We start from the raw sequence: 23,549 nt of genomic DNA on the forward strand, positions 1-23,549 counted from the left end.
AGATTTTAGACTTCACTACTTGCTTTATGAAATTAAATAAAAACAATAATTTTTGCATTTATAATGTTATTTACAGCTTGGTGTTTTCTAAAGATTTACAGCCTTTTAGCCTTAATAAATAAATAAATAAATTTCAAAAACTCAGATAAAAATACTTCTGCTGTCAAGAACCAGGCATTTTTTTCCTTCTTCATATGCTGGTTATGAGTCCACAAGCATTTTGTCAATAATTATCCTAACAGTAAAATCATTTAAAAAAATTTAGTGAATACCATCTGCAATCAAGTATAGAACGAGTGCTGTTAATCTGCTACGTAAGAAAAAGGAAATTAGGGGTGGGGTGGCTGCTGGGAGAAGTACCATTTAAATTAGCATTTTATTAATTACGTTTATTTTAAAACAAATCTGAAACACAGTGTATCATTTGTGTTTTAATATTTTCTGAACAAAAATTAAGTCACTGTAATATGGATTTTGACAGCTAAACCCATAACAATCTAAAAGGTAGCAAAGACTGTAGTCTGCAATAAAACGTGAGCTTGTGAAATGATTACCTCCTTTAACTGGGGTTATTATACCTTTCTTTAGAGTTATAAATCATACTTTAAACTAATAGAATTTTAGATTTGTTCAACACATTTGAACAAATTGTTCTCAGATTGTTTTATATTGGTACCTACCTTTCTGCTTTGGCTTTCCACAGCACCACTGAACCATTTGAGAGGTAAATGATCAACATTTATTCTGATCAGCAAAACTCTACCCTCTACTCCACGTTCATTTTACGTTGGGTTCCTTAGATGCCCACATCAACGGTTATAGTAGACAGTTAGCATGCACACTTCCCCAAAACATGTCAAAATGTTGAATGTTCTCCATCAGACTCCTGAGCAACTCAGAAATATCTCAAACTAAATATTCTGAAATTTCTATCCTCAGACCTGCCTTCCCAAAAGGAATGAGCACTGTGAAAAACAGCTATAGTTCTAGCTAAGTTTAAAAATAGTGAGGAAAAAAAAAAAAAAAAAGCACAGCTCCCCAGGGATGTACTTCTCTAGCAGTGGGAATCAGCCTGCATTACTTTACAGCAGTATGTTCTGCATGCTTAGGTCTTTAGTATATAAAGTCACTTCATCAACCCAATTATTTCTTTTTTTTTTTCCTGTTTTTCCCCCAAAGTAACTCTAAACTACTTTAAAACACCTTCATTACAGAAATGATTCAACCAGCACTGCTGCAAACCATGGAAATGTAAAAGCTGTTAAAAATGTATTAAATGCTGTCCATGCCACAAGGGTACTAGTGTAAAATGACCTTAAGTTTAAAGGCTCCCTATGAAGACTGAACAGTAATCTGCTCTGCTTCTCCTAATGAATAACAAATGGGCCTTCACAATTCATTTAGTCCAGTACAAGCTGCCATTACAACCCATTTTGGTTTTTTTGACTTTGCGGTAATGTATCATCTTGCCTGACTCTATGTCATCTTCTTGAAGGTCACCAAAGGTATGCAACTCCACTCTTAATAATGAAAAAAAGGAGGAAAGAAAAAGAGATGTGAAAAATTTTGACAAAGCACCGACCGGTCCATTCCGACATACTGTATCACACAGTGAGGTTTGTACTTCCTACACAAAAATGCTTCCTGTTTTGTAAGGAAAGCTGGAAAATCACTGAAGGCTTCAAAAAAAATTTTTTTTCCATTAATAACTAAAATACAATATATGGGAATTTTAAGAATTCCTTGTGTTTCTGTTTTCTTATTGTTGATTTTTGTTATGCCCTAATATATAATCTGAATTTGAGCATTCAAAATGGAATTAAAAGACCACAAATATTTATCTTTATTTCACAGGTATTTAGAAACATGTATTATGTTGCTATGGACAATTAGCCTTTTATCCAATTTTACTTGGTAGTTTAACTCACCCACCCTAAGGTTTTAATTATCCCCTCAGTCTGCATGCTTAGGCCTCAATCCATGCAGCTGGAAATCTGCCTCAGTGATGTTATAACCTTGTTAATGTAACAAAAGAGGAGTTTACTTAAAACTGTACTGACTGTGGACTTAGGCCAAATTTACTTGAAAGAGGAAAGAGACTGTCAAAAATCCTACAATAAACACAGAAATGCAGTTCTTTCATAACCTTCACCTTAATTCATAGAGACAAGCAATTTACATGTAAGTGGATTCATATGGCCTGTGAGGGGCCTCCTCTCTGGAGCTGGACTATTCTTTGTACCCTACCCCCAGCTTTAACAAAAAACCCTCCAACAGCTCACTTTACAGAAATGGCAGAGTATCTGCAATCTTTTTTTAATCACAATAAAACATAATTAAGATAAACATTTGTAAAGCTAGTCAGTATCAATAAAGGCAGCATAATTTCACAAAGCGGATTTCAAGTAAGTTCAGCTAGTCCTTTCTCAAATACATATTTTAAATTCAATAAAGCTTTTATTTGAAGAGTTTAAAGTTGCACTTCTAATGAGGTAATAGTTACATTAGCCTTAAGTGGAAGTTGCCTGTCATATACTGATAGCCCCCATTCATTTAGTTGCTAAATTACAGTAGGGATTTCCTAAATTCATCTGTTAATTAGATTCATTTTTAGGCTAGATACTAACAAAAACCTACATTAGACTAAACAAAACATCACTACATTGAAGTGTTGAAGGGAGATCTCTCAAATAAAAAAAAATATATATATATAAATTATATTTCTTAATACAACTGTGAAAATACTGTGGGCAGTTTTCATCCTGATTGAATCCTTTGACTTTTTTTTTTTCTTTTAGAGAGGGGATCTGATGGGAGGAGCACTGGTGGTAGCAGGGTGGTGCCTATATGTAGCCACAAAAGCACAAAAGACTGGTGTTGTTTCACCAGCTTTGTTTCAGTTCTTGACAAAATAATTGATAAGCAGTGGGAATAAGCACCCAAAACAAAACTGGAAAGCAGTCAAGTTTCTTTCATACACACTAGATCTGCAAGTATTTTTAAATAGGTAGAAGGTCTTTTCTTTAAACTCATGAATGTCAGAATATATTCCACTCTGTTAAGAGGGTATTAAGTTGCCAGATGTCAGATGATGATCTACCACACTTCTTGGGTTTCTATTCTTTAAGTGTTACATAATAATCTCTTCTTTGATGCTACTGAATCTCACAGTAGTCCCAGCACCAGCTCCTGCTCTACGCCCCCAGACTTGAACCACTTACTTTTTGTTTACAGACCACAAAGAAAATGAAAAAGAGATCAGTTTCTCAAGATCGTCATGAGAGACCTGGATGAGGTTGTACAGTTAACAAAAATACCCAGAAGTTATCAAACAGTGTAGTTCCCCTGAGTAGCGATGAGATGGTTTGGACCTTTTAGAGCGACAGGTTTTTAAAGTTCAGATCCTTCTTCCTATTACCTGTATAACTCCTTTCCTAATCAGTGTTTGAGACCCAGTTTGCCAGAAGATGCAGACAGCTGAACGCAGCTACCCTGAAGTCCCCTCCCTACTGCTGCTAACTGATGCAATAAGGTCCCAGGCTCAAACCTGGCTGCATTTTCTCCAAAACTCTTCCAGTCAGTAAGGTTGAAAAGCAGTTGAAAGTATCTATGCTAGCTTTGATTCTGTGTTCCACACAGAGGTGACAAATTATTTCAGCTGTCCTATGAACTCTACCTTTGACATTTTCTCCTCAGTACCTATGTCTGTTTACTAACTTGAAAGATAGCTCAGAGAAGTTAAAAAACAAAAGAACACAATAGTAAATGCAGTGACTGTCTCCGATCAATGTACATCTTCCCTCCCACCTAGAAGATGAGAACCATGTAAGTTAGTCTTTGAAAGAATGCAAGATGAGTTTTCTGGGAAGTCAAAAAGAAGAACCACTGGTAACTAAAATGATACTAGCAATACGATGATCCTCAAAGGACTGCGTAGCCTAATTTTGGTCAGAGTCAAACGCAAAAAAAGATAAACTACATGTTTGAGGTAGCAGTGGTTAGAAACTGGGAAGTGTTTAACTACAAAAAAGGTATTTTTACATTTCTAACATAAGCCAGTGAATCACAGTTTCCCATTACTTTATACATATTTACAAAACTAAAGCTGGATTTTTTTTTGAGAAATTCAGAATCATATACTCTTTCACTTCCATTCCCCAATATACCTTTACATACTAAAATACAACATCGTAAGTGTACTGCTTCTATTAGAATCATGCAAGTTCCTCCACAAATGCAACAGTACTATTTAGCAACAATTGTAAATCTTACCACTAACATTATTTGCATAGATTTGTGCCGTCACCAAGCTTTTGTTTCACCTTGAAAAGTTTATCTAGTCCGTTGAAGCCACTTTGCACTAAGGAAGCAAGCCAAGGTGTCCTTTTAAGGTGATGTTTATCCTGAACACATCAGTTTGACTATAAGACATAGCACAGACTTATATATGTACCATCTTATATATGTACCTTCTTAAATAGGGCTTCTCTTTGCTAACATACGCTGGCACACTACACAACAGTGTGGACATAGCCAAGTTTGTTCATAATCAGAGAAAATTGAGATGAGTTCATCCTAATTTCCACTGCCATCACTTAAGTCATGATCTGGCAGCCTCTGCAAACAGCAGCCCAGCACTGAAAGGAAAGGTGTCACTCATTAGAAATTCAGTGTTTTCGCACATATTTGTGTGCTATGCTACATGCCATATTTCACCAATTATATTTGAAAAAGAGCCCTCCTTTTACTATGATATTTCTATACTCACACTGTTCAGATAGTGTTGACAGTAAATAACATGATACATGTTCTTTTTGCTATCTTGTTTGTTATGATAATGCTTAATGGCCTGGCACTCTATATAAGGCCTGGCACTCTATTAATAAGGAGTACTGAACAGTCTCGTCAGGCTTATATTCAATATTGGAAAGCTATACACGCTTCAGTGGGAGGGCATAAACACCATCAGAACAATAATGTGGCATTCTCACTTTGATTTTAAATCTGGTATGAGTGTGTTTCACTCCCCAAAAAAACGCTTTGATTGATTTCAAGATGGAGGTAAAGACCTCCATGACAATGAGTTCTTACAAGTTTCACTATACCAGTTAGATAAAGGCGTAGATCTGACTTATGCCTCAACAAGAAGAAAGACTGCCACATAAGCCCACACCTTACTAAGCATGATATACTTATGAATGCCTCAGACATGAGAAGGAAAACTTCAAGCACATCTTGCACCTTATTAGACACCAGAGAACCTAATTCTGAAAAAACAAAGCAATAGGAAACACAATTTATTTTTCCACAATACACAAAGAAGTACTTGTTTTGCTGGGGGCGTGGGGAGGTTGAAGGAATGAGGAAGCACAAGAAGGAGACAGCAGTGAATTTACTTCATAGAACATAAGGAGTAATGGGAAGGCAGGGAAGGTTAACCAATTTTTTTTCCCTTCTGCCATTAAGAAAGCTGTTTTGCTTGATTGTTTTTACTTCTGTTCTCTCCTGACTTTCTAAAACCTTTTTCTTTTACCAGAAAACACTATCACAAACATTTCTAAGCACATATTATATTTTTATGCAGTATTAAACAATAGTCCAGTAATTTAGTTTAAATGACACAAACCTTTAAATTTCTTCGGTTCTCCATTTTCATAAATCTGAGTTTACAGTAACTCAGCATTGCCCCATCAGGGAGACCCTCAGCTTCTAATTCCCACCACTTTACTGAATGTCATGAGATGGGTCTGAAGCATGCAAGATTTGCCATTGGAAAAAGGAAAAAAACAGACCCATCATATTTTGAGGTCTAAAATGCAGAAACATCTGCTAGAATCATGTTCAGTTGGCTGAGGTTAGGAATATGGGAGCCTGCAGTTGATCAGCACTGCCCTAGGTGTCATGGAGTCGGAGGCCAGTGGGAATAACACTAAGAGGGTTTCAGTAGACAAGGGTATAATTCAGTTAGCTTAAAAAAAATCCATGGAACATAACTTTTTTTTTTTTTTTTTTTTTTTTACTTTCAGCCTCCTACTCCTCCTTGCTGTCTTTTGAGCCACCTGTTCTTTTGAGTATATTGTCAGAGGTGGAGGCCTTCACTTTCCCATGCTGGCTGAACTTTAAAACAAATACCATCCTATTTCATCATTTTTATCATTAGTAACTTTTAATGTACTAAAAGCACTTTAAGATAGCTTTAAAACAAACCATATACACGTTTGCCAAGATCAGTAATTAAGTAATAGTGTGGGTTGTTTTTTTTTGTTTTTTTCTACAGCACTGTTCTTCTGGTAAAATGATTTTCTTGCTTACATTATGTTACATTAAAAAAAAGAAAGTTGTGCAATGGAAACCTGAAAAAAGCGTAATTCTTAGTAAATAGCACACAAAATTTTTGTTCATGTAAAAAGTTAACATACATAAACTCACCATTAAGTTAACTTCAGCTAAAAATTGTAAGTTTACTCACTGGCCTGAATTTTCCAAGTCTAGACCAAAATTTTCATTCTTTAGTTTTGTACAGCCCTCTTTCCTTTTACTGTTATCCATGTTGCACTTAATACTAATTTCTATTCCCTTCTTACTCTTATATGCTATCCTTCTCACCATTGCACCTTTCTGAACATTACCTCACGTGAATTTAGAATACTGTGAATAAGACTCTGCTCCTGAAAGTCCTGCTAGCAGCTTGTGACGCCTGCAAACCTGAATGGCTGTGAATCCTGTCTGACTTCTAAGAAGTCCAGACCCCAGAGAGTGTGTCATACCACACTCTTACAACCTCCACTTTAAAACAATCATTTTGTCAATTGTATCATCTTGTAAATACACTTATTCCCTGTAGGTCAACAGAAGCTAAAGGTTATTCAAACTGTGGTCTTTATTATTTCCAGAGAGTAATAGTTGATTTAATATAATGGGTTCTCAAAAAATGATTTTAAAACACCTGACCATTAACTATGCATACATGCATGGTCATTGTGTTACGGTATAAAGGAGCAATGTGCAAGAAAAGAGCTTATACTTCAGAGAGAAAATAAATTTTAGGAACACAGTTCAAGAACAACAGCCAAAGAGTATAAGGAAGTATACCTCTTGTCCATGAATTTGTCTAACCCCTTTTTGAACCACCTGATGCTATCTGCCTTCTGGGGAAGCAAGCTCCTGAAGGTTTCCAACCAATGACCCTGTAAAGCAGGACTTCTCTCTCTTTTGAATCAATCACTGATTAACTTCAACAAGTGCCTGATATTCCTCATTCTGGGGGATCTGGCAAACAACAGTTCCACATTCAGCCTCTGCTCGCCTTTGTGATTCCACCAACTTCAAACATATCCTACCCCTGCCCTCCCCTCCCCAGAGTGAAGAGTCTTTAAGTCCCTGCTCATAAAGCAGCTGCAGGATCCCCTTGATCTCTTTACCATTCAAGTTCTGGGAAAGCTGTAGAAGAAAACCCCTAGAAAGTATTTTCGAACTTCCAACTGAAAATGTTTGCCCAGCTCCATACTGCTATTCTTCTACTGAGGCAAGGTACCAGAGGGAGTAGAGAATTAATGGCAACAGTCAGAAGTAAAAGTCCACTACTAGAATACACGGGTACAACTACCATCAAAGTCCCTTTCTGCTTAGCAGATGCTTCTAAACCATAGATCATAGGAACCTATATGATCATTTTTACAGCTACAGAGACTGAAGCTTAAATTCCTATAGTTTCTTGAGAACATTACTCATTGAAATGCATAATTAATCCAAAATAATTGTGAGGAAAACAACAGGTCAAAACTCAGACATTTTTTAGATCAGAAAATTAAGCACATTTTCATAACCATCTATGTGTTATCCTGAATATGTTTGAACCACTCTTTCTGGTTCATATTCAGGCAATGCTTTCATGACATAAAAAGCACTACTGCCATTCCGCAACAGAAAGGAGAACATCGCTTTCCTGGGTGGGAAACGCATTTAAAGTGTTACTGTGCTCTCCTACTGTCTGAAGGGGACAGGAAACATGGGAAAGGCTCCAGCTTGGATACACACACAAAAAAGCAGGCAAAATATAGCCTTTCATAACCATGTTTTGAAGAAAGCCTAAATTGATCTTACTACCTTCAACAGCAGGTGCAAATCTACTCTGAAAATAAAATATGACCTAAGAAAAAAATGAAGAAATGACACTTGCTTCTCATGCTGATAAAATTTCAAGTATCACATACCAGATAAAATAAAATCAAATTATTTTATAGTTTAGTCTGAGCCTATGACTCTCAAGTGAATAGAAATTTGGTGACACTCATGTATTTAAAAATAGAAGTATTTTGCCAAGTAAACAGTTCAATCATTCTGTTCTCACAGAGAGAAACATTTTATTGCTTTTTACCCCTTCATTGTTTACAAAAGAAAAACATCTCTTCATTTTAGTCAAGAATGCTTCTGTTCCAGAAAACAAAGCCTTCATTTGGGTTTCTCTAATCTTTATGGTGTTTGCAAGTTGGTGTCAAAAATGTTAGTCAAGGCATGCTGTGTTACAGGTCTATGGGGCAAAAGCAGTCACAAGAGACTTTCCACCCAAGTTAGGAGACCACATTACCATTCTACTTCCTGTGGAAGTCACAGTTGTATCAACATCCTGCTGTTTTGTTTGTATTTAACTTGGGATATGATTCTCTACACTCTCAGCATGAATCCTACAATTAAATGAAAGCAGTCCACAGGTTACTAAAAAACAGTCTAGTGTTCTACATTCAAAATGTAACAATTTTTGAGACAATCAACTTGCTATCAATTCACTGAACACATTTATAGTATACAATTCTAAAGCTGAAACAAGCCAAAATAATAATTCTAACAACAACAAAAAAAAGTAACCTACTTTCTGGAAAATATTTTTTCTCCACAGCTATTTATACACTAGTCTGTTATCTAACCTATTAAGTAAAAATATGTTATTTTAAATAATTAATGTGAGAGAAATTATCATAACTTTCTCCGAATATAGACTGTAATAGTCTAAGATATCTGACTCTGGTATATTTGCTTAAAATTCAATTCAAAGAGTATTTTTTAGTGTCATGTATCCACTATTATTAATTTAGCCTAGAACTATCTGCAAGGTAGGTGGTGACTTGTTTTAGGGTAATTCTTCAATACAACAGCATTAAAAAAAAAAAAAAAGCATAAGCAAAGCAATTTTGCCCACTTTTTTTTTTAGTAAAAACACCTCAGTTTCTACTGTAGGCAAGAGAAGGTTATCTGCCTCCTTGCTTTTCTTACTGAAAAGAAAAAAAGAAAACACAAAAAAGACTGCATAACTAGTAACACAGAAAGCAGAAAGTGTCTGTAGAGAAGCTATCATTTTAAGTGCTTTTAAAGAGGGAGTTCCAAGCAATTTCAAAGCATAGTTCCAAACTCAAATCACCTTGCCAATTTTTCCTCCCCTGCTACATTATTTTCCTCATCTTTGCTGCTGTGGAAGATCCCAAAAAACAAAGATAACGTAATGACTGTATGCAAGAAGAGACCCTACATTTTCACCAGGGATTTTCCAGTTGATGAGTCTCAGGCTTCTGGCCTATGTATGCACTGAACAGGTGAATTGCCTGCACAATGACTCCAAATGTTCCGGGTGTGCTGGATTTACCGCTCACACAGCAACTTCAGAAGAGGTTTTGACCATAGCTGTACCCACAGTGATGAGGAAGAAATCACTGTCCTATAGGTTACTGAACCTCTCGGATTGAAGTAGGACATAATTATGCAAAAACTCCCCGAGTTCCTTTCCCTACCCAAGTACCAGTCTGAGATGGTAATGGATGGAAACAGTAATAGGAGAAGGTAAGGCAGGGACATGAGCTGATTCATCCAGGTGCTGGAAGCATGTCTACGTTCTATGAACACGCAAGAGCTGCAGCTCCTGCTGTGCTACTACACAGATTTGAAATCGCCACCTTCTACTTTGGGTAAAATTTATAGATGGAAAGGTGGGAGGATGCCTGGGGAAAACCAGATGAACGGTAAACTTCCATATACTTCTTCCACTAATATTCCATAAAATATTTTTACTTCCTTACGAACTATGACTATCTAGTTTTGCATATTACAGTCTTCCCCTTAGGCTGTGATCCCTGACTTCCAGAATTCATTCAATGTCCCTCTTCATCCCTGTGATGTCTGCAGAAAGCCCACTTGAAGCTATTTTTATGCATCCATGGTACAATTTCCTGCACTAAAAGGGAGGAAGGGACCAGTCAGACAACACTACAGACAATCTTGCTCTGATTCACTTCCCTGCAGCAAGTTTCCTACTTGGTCTGTGCAGCTGCTCCTACCCAGTTCCTTAAACCAAAGCGACCCAGAGTACAGTCTTGCACCCAAGACTGGCACCTAGTGGCAAATGGCACTGCCCAGTCCTTTTTTGGCAGGTCAGCTGAACAACCAACCAGCCCAGGAGGTAAAAGTGCAGTTTGGATTCAGCACTTCTGCAAAAAGTGGCAGCTGGTAGGACTGAATGCATGGTGGAAAAAACATGTTATCCTCTTCTTCCCACAAATATTTCGTCCTTGACTATACACAGGTGCTGTTAAATGAATAAAGTAAACATATGAAAAAACAGAGATCAGCAATATTAATTTATTATTTTCAGTGAAAAAAATGGTGAACGTTCTTAAACAAAGGAATGTTTAATTTTATACTGACACTATAAGAAAATTTACTGCAAAATCTAATTTAAAAAATAAACTTTTTTTTTTGACAGCACAGCAACATTCTATTTTTGTTATTGAATTAAAGGACTAGTAGCTGGTTATTTTATTAGGAGATCTTTAATGCTGCATTTGAAGTAATCGGATTTATTCCACAATAGGGAATATATGTTTTTTTCTTCTGAAAATTCGTAGTGAATTTCAGGGCAAAGTTGCTTCCAGCAAAACTGATTTAGCAATACTCACAGGTGACAGCATGAACTTCATCAAAGGCAAGGAAATTACCCCACCTTTGAGACTCTTGGCAAGAATTTCATTCAGGTTGCTCTGAAAACTTCAGTGTACTAAGTTGACTGTTAAAAGAAATGCTCAGTAATTACAGTCGGAGCTCAAAAATTAAGAATTCACTGGTCTTCAAAACAAAACATGAAGTTCAGTTTTTTGCAAATATATGGAGATTAAGCTTTGGAGATTACTGCTAAGTGTGCCTTTTTTGTCACATGTAACTAAGTTACTGAAGGGTCATAGAATGAATGCAAAACCACAAAGATGTCTTCTTTTTCTAAATCTTCAATTTAAACATTGCTAATTAAAGTGTAGAAAGTGAATTTAAGGGATTTTTAACCAAGAAAACCCCAAGTTTTTGTAACAAAGTTGGGGATTTTTATTTTAATTTCAGTGTTTGCAGCTAGAAGATGAAATGCATATAATTTAAAAGTTGAACTTAACAAAAAAGGTGATGATAACTTTTATGTCTTCTCTTTCACATGGCATTAAACTTCCTTCTATGACTATTGGCTCTCCAGGTCAAACTTTATTATCTTTCAAAGGGAAAACAATTTTCACTATTTCTAAAAAGATTACCTATTCCATATAGTAAGATCCACATTCTATAAGTAAGTATTTTTATATAAAACTACTCATCCATCCATACAGCTATCTAATTTTGTTGCGGGCGGGTTTCAGAGTTTTGTAAGGATCCACCATACAGGAAAGGACACTCTATATGAAAGCATTTTGGATGCTCTGTGGTCATGAAAGCATGTTCAACAAATATGGGACTTCTGAAACATCTGAAAAAAGAAAAAACCCACCTCATAACAGATTACAAGTTTCTACCGTCCAGCTCTTTGTATTACAAAATGAATAGGCTTTCCTAGAAAAGGAAGTTCTCAGTAGGCTCTGTTCCTTCTTGTAGACACTCAGAAAACAAAAACATCTTGGAAAGAGTAGTTTACATATATATATTTCTAACAACCAATTTTTAATTTCAGGCCAACTAAAACATTTCTGTTGATGTTAAACCTTTTTTTTTAAGCATCAAAATGGCTTTTGACATATTACACAACAGATTTTTTTTAAAAACAATCAGTTATTAAGATATAAGCTCATTGATTTTATTTTGCTTGGAGGTAGAACGAGCATAAAGCATTAAGACAATTAGGTAACATGATGGATTTGAACACATGGTGCATTTTGCTGTTAACATGAATGCATAACTTCCATTAATGTCAGTATGAGTTATGCATACGCTGTGCAAAAAAAAAAAATACAACCATAAGAAAAATGTTTCCTCCAGAACTAAAATAGTAATATTTTTATAGACATTTGGGGGGGAATCTTATATTTAGAAAGTACAATACACATGCAAATCTTTCTGCAAACTTTAACACTTAGAAATTCTTTAGAGTTTAGAGAAAACTCATGTTTTCACATATTCGCATCAAGATATGAGGAACTTGATGTTTATCTCCTTCCATCCAACTAACTTTCCTTTAGAGTACTTATGTAGTTCCCAGTTCAAAAAGACAAAACCAGACAATGAATAAGATCAAGCTGCTATCCACTTTTATTCTAAACTTCCTAAAATAACTGAATTTATATAGGGACATGGAATGATAACTGAAGAAATTACCTAAAACTGACAACCAATTGCAGCCAGTAAATTAAAATGGATCTTGGCAATGTCAGCCAGATGGGCCTAGAATGCAGAGTTATGTTTGGAACTTGAACATAATATAAGCATAGGAAATCATCATGAATGTTCTTAAACACACACTGCATGCCTATTTAACTGGAAGCTAGCAGCCAAGAACCGTAATCACTCAGTATTAAATACTAAAATGATAAATAAAAGTTATGGTCAATGCTGCCAATTAATAAATTATCCTAAAATATACAGGAAGTAAAAATGATTATGTGAATTTGTGTATTTGTGCTCTCTGTTCAGTAATATTTTGCCGTGTGACTTTATATATATTGTTTTGTTCTCAAAGAAACAGACCAAGGCACTACACAGAAAATAAATGACTACATGAAAAATGGTTGTTCTGAACATCTAGGTTATTGTAGGTGAATCAATATTTACATATTTTAAAAAAGCATATAAATTCAATACATCACATAATACTGCAATTCATATGCGTTTCCAATTTTCTGTATAGATATACACCTCAAAGTCAAAAGCAGAAGTTTTTTCTAATTTTACTGGGAACATTCATGGTTACATCACAGTGTTTCTTCACCTATGTTACACAGCAGCCATTATTAAAATCTACTTTTATAAAACTGTAGTAAGCATATGTGGCCATTTGCCACTTAGTATTGTTTACAGCACTATTTTTCTGATTATGTACCTTCCTTTAAAATGTAAGGATAACTACAACAACTTAGCTAAAGCTAAATACGTCTTAAATGGTTTTATTTTTCTTTTTATCTCTCAATAAAATAGTTTTGAAATTATAACTGAGGATTTTATTTGTTGAACATTAATTATACACTTACCAACCTAGACAAGTCATAATAGCATCAGCCCTTTTTGGCAAATGCCATTTTTAAAGACATTTTAGAGTCTTAATATGCTGTAATTACGGATATTTTCCTTTATCATGTGTAGAAAGTTAGATTTAATTACAGGTCTATCTTCATTTGCCAGTTCTGTACACATATATGGTAATAATGTGAACACAGATCTGTATTTGTATATGTTGTTGTTTTTAACCCACTAAATTCAATAAACTTTGCACCATTCACAAAGTTTATAAACCTCTCTCTCTGCATTTGACACTAACAGGAACTCCAACACACAATTGTCACTGAAGGACAGGGCCTTAAATCCTCTCTTTTTCATAGAAGTTACACTACATTGATATTTTACTTACATGTAACAAATGACAGCTTTCAAAAAAAATCTCATATCAATTGTTAAGTAATGAAATGACTTTTAAAATGAACACTCTTGCTTTTTATATTTTAAAAGGAATTTAGGTCCTACAACTATTGAAAGACCTTATATATAGACAAAAAAAAAAAGAAAGCTGATAAAAAAACTCTTGAGAAAAAAATTATCTAGAAATAGAGAAATCAATGTACTTACTTCATTTCTAGAATTTCTTCAAGCTGTTTTCTCCTCTCTATTCTTAGGTTAGCCAGATGTGCTTCCTTCTCAGCCAAAGACTGCTGTGTTGAGGCAAGACGGGCTTTGGTAGAATCTAATTCTTGTCTAGTCTTTTCCAATGCATTCATCAGTTCTTCTACCTAAAAGAAGGAGAACTTTTTAAGCTCTATATTAAGCTTAATGAGTAAATCTTAAATCTATGTAAATACAGAAGAAAAAAAATCCACACACAAAAGGAATTATTTTAATTAAAAGGCTGTTGAAATCCATTCCTATTTTAGAAACTAACAACCAAAGTTAAATAATAATAATAATAATAATAACATTTCCATCTAGTAATAAGTAACATTTATACAAACCAGAACAAATACAGATTGCCAGAAATTTATTTAACCTGGAACACTGCCACATAGAGAAACAATTTACAAATATTTTCTGCACCATTTATATTTTTATAATTCAGGGTGTTGGTAACCCATCACAATACTAATTTCAGAAATTTTACATGCAGATAATAGATATGTACTTTAATATAAAATCGTAGCATGGTCATCCACATATTTTTCATCAGAAAATGCACACCCTTCTGCACTGGAACAGGTTGCCTATGGAAGCTGTAGACTCTCCAAATCTTGACTGAATGAAACCTAGAGAATCTGATCACACTTTGAAGTTATCCCTGCTTTGAGAAGACATTTAGACTGTGTCACCTCCAGTGGTCCCTTCTAACCCAAACTATTCCCTGGTTCTGAACTTTAAATGTCTGTTATTGCTCTAATAACAACCAAGTTACTTTTCTCATGACAACTATGAGAATCTCTGAAGTATGGAATACAGGAAAGTCGCGTGATCCCACTGTTTCTTTAGCATTGGTAAACATCAACTGGATTTAGGGTAAATTACTTGCAGGAATTCAGAAAAACTTCCTGTTTTCAGAAAAAAATATTTAGAAGTAAAAAAGTGTTTGCTATGCTTTATTAAATTATTTGAAGAACAAACTGGAGAGCAGAGATGACTACATATGTCACCTGTCTAGAAGCAGAAAAATCACTTGTGGGATGAATCACAGAACCAATGGGGGACAAATAGTTTCTGGTAAACAGGACACTTTAGTACACTTTCCCACTACTCTTAACAAATGTTCAAATGATAGTTTACTTGAAGAGCTGCAAATAAACAACAGATTTCATTTACTTGTATAAGGTACTGTGATTTAAATAATGAATACTGTATTTTCTTTTTTTTTTAACCTCCTTTGCCCAAATATTAACATTTTATAAATTAGCCAACACTTCAGGAAGAACATCTAAATAAAAAAAAATAGGAGAGAGGAAGAAAACTGGAACATATCCAGTTGTTCATGTTATACAAGTCCTTGTAAAGTGTTCATTTCTGCTGGTGTACTGAAAAGTCTAACAAAACTCAGCTGTGGTCATATAATCAATGTGTCTACAGGGAAAGTAAGATGTTTTCCCCCAAGCCAATGCTTAATTGTTGTTTTTTGTTGTTATCTAAGATCTACTAACATGCAATCAGTGTCTATAAACCACTTATTTTTGTTTCAAGCTGAACACTCATGGCTTTGCTTGCCTCCCATATAACAAGTTCAACAAAGCAAAATTAATAGTATCATCTTCATGAAATGAGAGATTATAATGAGCAGGACACGCACCCTGTTTGAATATGATACACAAATTGCTTATCCCTTCTACACAAGCTGCATCTGCATCTTTACAAACACTGTAAAAAGATCAATGGAATTTCTAGGACACATCTGATACCCTTCAGTGCCTAACAACTTGTATTAAAGCTCAATTCACACTTGGGAAAAAGGGGAAAAACATGGGAAAATAATAATAGTAATAGCAATAATAAAAAACGGGAGATAGAAATTTCTTAAAAATACACTCAATTTCTAATATATAACAACTGATACTTCATTTCCTATTTTAGTACAAGAACACAAATCTGTGCTGTCTCCAAGAAGTCTCAACTACTAATAGTCTTATCCTTGTGGTTTTTAAAACACACAGTTTCTGCTGAACTTATAACTGCTTATCTGCTGCTCCAGGCTGATAGTTAATTTTGGGTAGCATACATTAACAGAAACAGTAGTGAGGATTCAAGACTGCAAAGTCAGTCACTCATACAGCCTCTTGCTTCAAGAGAGTGCCTTTAAACACCAAGTCACTCTACACTTGGAGATGCGAGTGTAAAATGGCAGAACAGTACCAGTTCCATATCTTTAGTACAACTGCCCTCCTTTTCCTACAGATTCGGCTGAGTTTATTATTTAACCTGTTGACTGACTGAATGCTCACCTAATTTCTGATATATCACACCAGCTGTATTTTAAAATATTTATGGAAATTAAAGACTTCAGAAAAACAAAACTGTGGGTTTGTTAATGTATACTAATAACATACTTATACATTACCAGAGAAAAGAGATCAAAATTTGAAAGAAAAAAAAAACTTTAAAAATTTAAATACGAAAACTTTTTCAAACCACAAATCATTAATACATGAAGACTTGAAAGTTATACTTCCATTTACACTTTCAACACAGTATTTGCCAGCTAGTTCTTCCTCCAGTTTTTAGATATGACCCAAGTTCTGAGATGTGTTTATTTAGTTAGCTGTCTCACCAAAATCTAGAGCAGAATTGAAATGGCAGACATTTGTAGAAGAAAATGATTTTTCAATTTTTTCTTTAATCAGGTATTTTATTATGAAATCACAATATGTGAGTGCCGATGTAGTACACACAATCATCTTCACATAATTATATAGCTGTAGCACATATCACAATGGATAAATAAACATTGATGGTAGTTTTATCTAGATATAAAAGTCTAGTTGGAAAAAAAAAGGCAGTGTAAAACAAACCAAATTCTTAATGCAAGCACATATTTTCTTCTTTGGTACTAGAATTAAAATGATAGCAGAAAATATTAAGGGTGAACATTATTTTACTATCTCCTCATGCGACTTGGAGGAACAGAGATGAATCCAGTACTACAACGGTAAAATTTTCTGACCTACGGCAAAATGCTTCTTTCTAGTGAATTTAGTTGTACTGCATCTACAAAATTCTGTGCACCCATGCATCCTTTCCTCTCTAAAATGCTGGTACCATCCTGCCTCCAGAGTTGTTTTTTCTGCTTGTTTTGGTTTCTCCACTGTCCAGATATTGAACCGAGTCCCCTGTTGATGCATTAGTTTCACATATTAACATACTTTTCTCAACGTTGTCTGAAGGATCGAGATAAACTGTATAGATTATTATATTTGGTACCTGTATTGCCTCATCCAGGCCTTTTCCTTCAAAATTAAGGCATCTGTTCTACCTAAATTAACACACAGGCCTCCTTATAACGTTTATTTATACGGAAGTACAGAAAGCGTCTCAGCTTAATTGCTGAGGATCAGCACCGTGTTCCGGATGCACGCAGCATCTCCAAGTCCTTCAGGTGTTGCCGTCCCCGGGCGGGCCCTGCTGGTGGTGCCCTCCCGCAGCATCCATCTCTGCCTTGCAGCGACACCTTTCGGGCAGCTGGCAGGAACACCTCCGACTTCCCGTCGGTCTGCTCCTCAGCCAGCCGGCCTGAGAGCCTGCTCATTTTTCCCCACCGTATCTGGTAGTTTAAGTGCTTCTGGGCACAAACCTTGTCATTTTAGATATCAGCTTAAGAACGAATAAGAATTCATGTTTTAAAAGAGTTTACTGTGAGAGCCTCGATGAATACAAAGTTCTTCGCTATTGAATGCTCTATGCCCTGAATATAATTGTAGGGATTTTATTATTATTATTTTTATTATTATTTGTGCAAGACAATGGCTTCTTTTTATCCTTTTCACTTTCAAATAAAAGCCATTTTACTTTCAGAAAGCCTGACATCAGCACTTCAAGGGTTTTAATAAAATCAGTACCAGAATTTGTTTACATTTCAGAATGGCAGAAAACCACCAAACCAAACTATTACAATTCCTTCTTAATTTTGAGTCTATTTTAAATGAACACTTGCTACTTCTTCTGCAGTTTCACATCTTCAAGTCCCATCAGTACACACATCACTTTCACACCAAGATAAGAAAAAAAAAAGAAATTAACGTGGCTGAAGTATACATCTGCATTACCAGATTCTGTAAATTAAAGAAAATTAGAGTTCAAATGAATGACAGTTTATTAAAAATGCCCTGGAGCATTCTTAATTCCAGATTGGATTCAGCTCAGCACAACTCATGCTAACATAATACTGTTCCAGTTTGTGGGAATAAGGAGGGGGAGGGACAACTGCATGTTTTCTCAGTTCAAGTGTAGTGTATTTCTGCAGAATGACAAAAAGCTGTCAGCTCAGCAGCAATCAAGGTTAGTATTGTTAGCATTAGGACCTTCAAAAGGTGGGCACTTCATTTTAACAATGATATTAGTTATAAATACAAGAGTTTGGGATTTCCCTTACTGACTTGTTCACATATCAGTAGCTATACAAATCTGGATGCCTACTTTAATTTGAAACCTAACCTCATGTTAGCACACATTGATTATTTATTAATTTTACAGAGTAAAATTCACATTCGTATCTCCTACTATTTAGTTCTAGCTTCATCACTTTTCTTTAATGCAACAACATTAACTATTATGGATAATTAGAAAAAAAAAAAAAAGTGTAACGAATTCATCCAGTATGAATTTATGTGAGTTCCATTTTTATAATAAAAATTCATGGGAAAAAAAAAAAAGTTGTTTTCAAAGGTCCTTTTTCCATTTGCTAAGAAAATGCTTTATGCTTTTTTTTTTTTCCTCTAAGTTACCCACTATATAAACTTCAGTTATCTCTAGTTCTGTGAAGATTAATAATTTTTTCCTCTTCATGATTAAGCATCAGATTGAAAAAAAAAAAAAAAAAAAAAGGAGAGATTAGATTAGATTCCTTAAAGTTTCTCTATGTGGCTTTCATACGAAATTATTCTGTCACTGGACTAAAAGGACATAGGTAACACAGGCACAGTGATGTGGGAAAACAGATAAAAACCTGGATTTGTACGCACAAGTAGCCACATACCAGCTCTTCTGACTCAGGCAGCGGACTTCAACTTTTTGCACGAATGGCTTGCCAGTGCTTCACATAATGAAGGATGCGTGCCAGCCATCCTGCTCAGAACCTCTCTATCTCATGGCCAACTCAATTACAGACACACAGATCCAACACAAGTCATGTGGACTTACTGGTCTTATCCTGCTACGTGGTTTGAAAATACCTTGTTTCTTTGCATTCCTAATGGGAATTTCTCCAGTGTACAACAGTCTAACTAGTTTCATTACAAAGGTGCTTTTCACAAAAGGGAACAGACATCGTTAAGTGTCACACCGAGTTTTGCAAGACATGGAAATAAGTTCTCTATCATGCTCCCTTCTGCTTTCTTCTCTTCCCATTTGCTATCCATAGTGAAATTCCTCACCTCAGACTTCTTCTATCACAGTTTTTAAACCCAGAAAACAGGTCTAACAAAAACAATATAGTTAGGGAGACTGATGTTCCTGAACTTTTTCTTTCAAATCAAGAAATAAGTCACATATTGGAGTCTCACAATTTTGGATATTGACAGAAAAGAAGAAAGAAATCATACTCATGAATGTGTATACACTTTAAAATAAACATTTTGATGAAGGATTTGACAGGAAGTAAGTACAAGTTTTATAAAATTTTGGATAATAGTTCATTTTCATTTCCTGTTTTTTTGTTTTGTTTTTATCATAAGTAGAGCCCAATGCAGTGGGAGTATGACAAATTACCAGATGTGCTGAAAAAGCAACCCTCATTAAATTCTTTGCCATCTCCATAGGAACAGAATAGCAAAATTATCAAGTGGGATGCCATGCTGCCATATTTGAAATCAGAACCTTACTGAGATTACTACATAAAGTAGCATTTAAAATACTTTAATCCTTTTGCTAAGTCTTATGTTAACAATATATGAGGCTTAGTTTTCTAAGATAAGGAAGAGACAGTATAGATACAGGACAAATTTCTCACCTAGACTTGGTAGGGACCACAGTCAGGGGAAGAAGGTACCTTAGTTCCCATAGTTTTTCTTTACTGGCAGTCCCATGGTGGCTACCAGTCATGTTCACTGGTATCAGTGCAGAATTATGATAGAGATATATTTCCACCCCTGCATAAAATATTCTAGAATTAAGTGGATTCCCCTAGATTAAAAGAAATACGTATCCTAATTAAAAAGATTAATAGCGTAGCAGTCTTTACTATGTTAATGTGAGATTCTGCAAGACAGTTCTAGGAAATGTACTGAAATGATTAACTTTCTTGATACTGCCAGTAAGAATTTCCATCATTTTTTATTCTAAACCTCAGTTGTTCACAAGGACCATGTAGGATAACAACATATTTCTTGGATTCATTATATGGTCTTCCGATTAAGATAATGATTTCACCTATAATTAAAAAACATACTTAAAATCTTTTGAAAATATTTGTAATAATCAGCTAAATATAATAATAATCAATTATAAGAGCCAAATATATAAAAAAAAATAACCAAAAGCAAAGAGATTTGTATATACATATAATTGCATATATATCGTTTAAATTAATGTTATTTATACCATCATTTTCATTTGATTTAATCTTTGTTCTCTAGTGTTATGTTTCTTCAAGTGCAACCACAGCAGCAAAATGTGAATGTGACCTCCTGCAGAATTGAAAAAGGATGGGCAAAGTTGCAGGATACCCCTTGCAGATGCAGCTGGAACAATTTACCCCAAATGAGAGCTTCTCCATTAGCAGCAAAATACAATTATATGCTGGAGTAGTTACTATAACATTCTGATTTTGCTACGCTATATAATTAGAAGTAAACCCCACACCATGTCAGTAAAGATACAGTATCCAAAGTGCTGCATGAATCAGTCAAAAAATGTTCTTTGTCCAAGGTAAACTTCACGCTGACAAGGCCTAACTCACCATCTGCCTCATTCAACTCTAGAAGTCATCCAGACATGCGCTGTAATGGAAACAAGACCAGGCACCTGAGCAATTGTGCAACTCCACTTCGTACAAAAACAGGAGCATCTTTTTATTTTTTTTTCTTTTGATTTGAAAAATAGTATCATAAAATATCCCGAATTGGAAGGGACCCATAAGGATCATCGAATACAACTCCTGGTACCACACAGGTCTACCCAAAAATTCAGATCCTATGACTAAGAGCACAGGCCAAATGCTTCTTAAACTCCAACAGGCTTGGTGCAGTGACTACGTCCCTGGGGAGCCTGTTCCAGTGCATGACAACCCTCTCAGTGAAGAGCCTCTTCCTGATATCCAGCCTGAACCTCCCCTGTCACAGCTTGACACCATTCCCTTGGGTCCTATCGCTGGTCACTAAAGAGAACAGATCGGTGCCTGCCCCTCCACTCCCCCTTGTGAGGAAGCTGTAGGCCACAATGAGGCCTCCCCTCAGCCTCCTCTCTTCCAGGCTGAACAGGCCTATTGACCTCAGCCGCTCCTCATACATCTTCCCCTCTAGGCCCTTCACCATCTTTGTAGCCCTCTTCTGGACACTCTCCAATAGTTTCACATCCTTTTTGTACTGTAGTGCCCAGAACTGCACACAGTACTCGAGGTGAGGCTGCACCAGCGCAGAGTAGAGTGGGGCAATCGCTTCCCTCAACCAACTAGCAATGCCGTGCCGGATGCACCCCAGGATATGGTTGGCCCTCCTGGCTGCCAGGGCACACTGCTGGCTCATATTCATATTTCATGGCCATATCTAGTTAGTTTCTTCTCTCTCACCAAACTTCATTTCAGCAAATCTGTTTCAAATGGCTGGTGGCTTCAGTTCTGCTCAAACTTACACTTGTTTGATACCATGTGACCCTAATTACAAAAGTCGCATTAATGGTGCTTTATAGTTGTGCAAATGAACAGATTCAGATGTTATATATTGAAAAATTACAGAGCTCAACATAGTGTTTCCAGAAGTATTATATATATATATAGGTAATTGAATTAGCTATTGAACGTATGTTCAATATGGACACTCAGTTGTCCAACAGGATATTGTATGTGGAGAGAACTCTTACAGACTGAAAACAATTATGCTGTGTGATTTCAGCGTTGAGTCTTTTTAGATAAAGCATGCAAGTAGAGCAGAGCAACTCTTTAGCTGGTGTTAAAGTACAGCGCTGTCAGACTGGCCTCTCTGGTTAATGTCAATAGCACTGCGTATAAAAGGTGACTGAAGTGTGTACAAATGTTGATCTTTGGAGAAGGCATGCCTAGAATCATACACACATCTACTATTTCATCCACCAGGTCAACTTCAGGGGGAGAGGGCAAATTGGAAGTTTTCTTGCCAAAAGTTGATTCTTAGCACACTTGTTAGGTTACACTGCACAAAGCTACTTCCCCCATGCTTTTAATCCATAATCCCAATATATTATTAGTTAGAAATGCTTCTCCCTTAGAGCATTTCCAAAGGCAGCAGGGATTCACATGGCATGTGTAAAGTCTTACTGCAAACACACAGTTTATGTACGTAAGAGAGTTTCTCCACACACTACAGCATGGTTACATATTGTAAGAAAGCATGCAAGAGTTAAAGTGAAAATGTTATAGTATGAAAACGCTTGGATAATTTCACATGAGAAATCTCAGAAAATAAGGTTTCCTATCCACTTCTAGTACAAGATGAGTAACATTAATATGCAGCAAGAGAAATAAAAAGATTGTGCACTTGGTAACAGGGTATAGCTTCTGTACCAAGGAAATTTGATACCATCTTTAGTACAGTGACATTTAACATAGAGTTCATGTGAGCACTAAATGCCCGAGCAAGCTGTATCTGCACTCTTCTTTTAATGCAGATAATCTTTTCCTGTTTACTTAATTCTATGGTATTTTTACTATAAACTTATTTATGCAATATTTTATAGGCTTGGCACACCTACAAAGGTCACAGTGACTTGGATATGCTACATGCTTTAAACCTAAAATAAAGTGATTGCTATTGTATATAATGCAATATTCCCTACATAAATAACTTTAAGCAAAGTCATGGGATAGCTATACATTAAAGAGCCAAGTTCTCTCTCTGGCACACCTATTTGCAAATCACTCCTATCAAGAAAAAAATTAATACTTATAATAAAGGTATAGTAATTGGTAGTTTAGTTACATCCTCATTCAAATTTATCTACAGCCATGGGAGAAGTACAGAAGAATTCATGGAACAGGATTACAAACGATTCACTAATTTAATTATTTTAGTCACGATATGCACATTATCAACACAAATTTACCAGTATGGGTTCTGTCTCTATATGTCAAATACATTGCACCTAAGACCTAAATATATATCTGTTGTATCTCATTTCAGGTACTTTTCTCTGTTGGCAGGGAAAAAGGTTCCATAGAAAGTAATCTTTCTAGA

At 35.5% G+C, this 23,549-nt stretch overlaps 1 protein-coding gene across 1 annotated transcript in view; it reads right to left on the reverse strand.

The window, feature by feature from the left end:
• ERC2 (ELKS/RAB6-interacting/CAST family member 2) overlaps nt 1-23,549 on the reverse strand; it is a 519,869-nt gene that overhangs the window by 211,525 nt on the left and 284,795 nt on the right. The window contains exon 14 of the mRNA XM_035558284.2: nt 14,074-14,234. Coding sequence (XP_035414177.1) covers nt 14,074-14,234 — 161 coding nt within the window. The remainder of the gene's footprint in view (nt 1-14,073; nt 14,235-23,549) is intronic.

Source organism: Cygnus atratus, chromosome 10 (assembly GCF_013377495.2).
Source record: "Cygnus atratus isolate AKBS03 ecotype Queensland, Australia chromosome 10, CAtr_DNAZoo_HiC_assembly, whole genome shotgun sequence".
Lineage (NCBI taxonomy): Eukaryota > Metazoa > Chordata > Aves > Anseriformes > Anatidae > Cygnus > Cygnus atratus.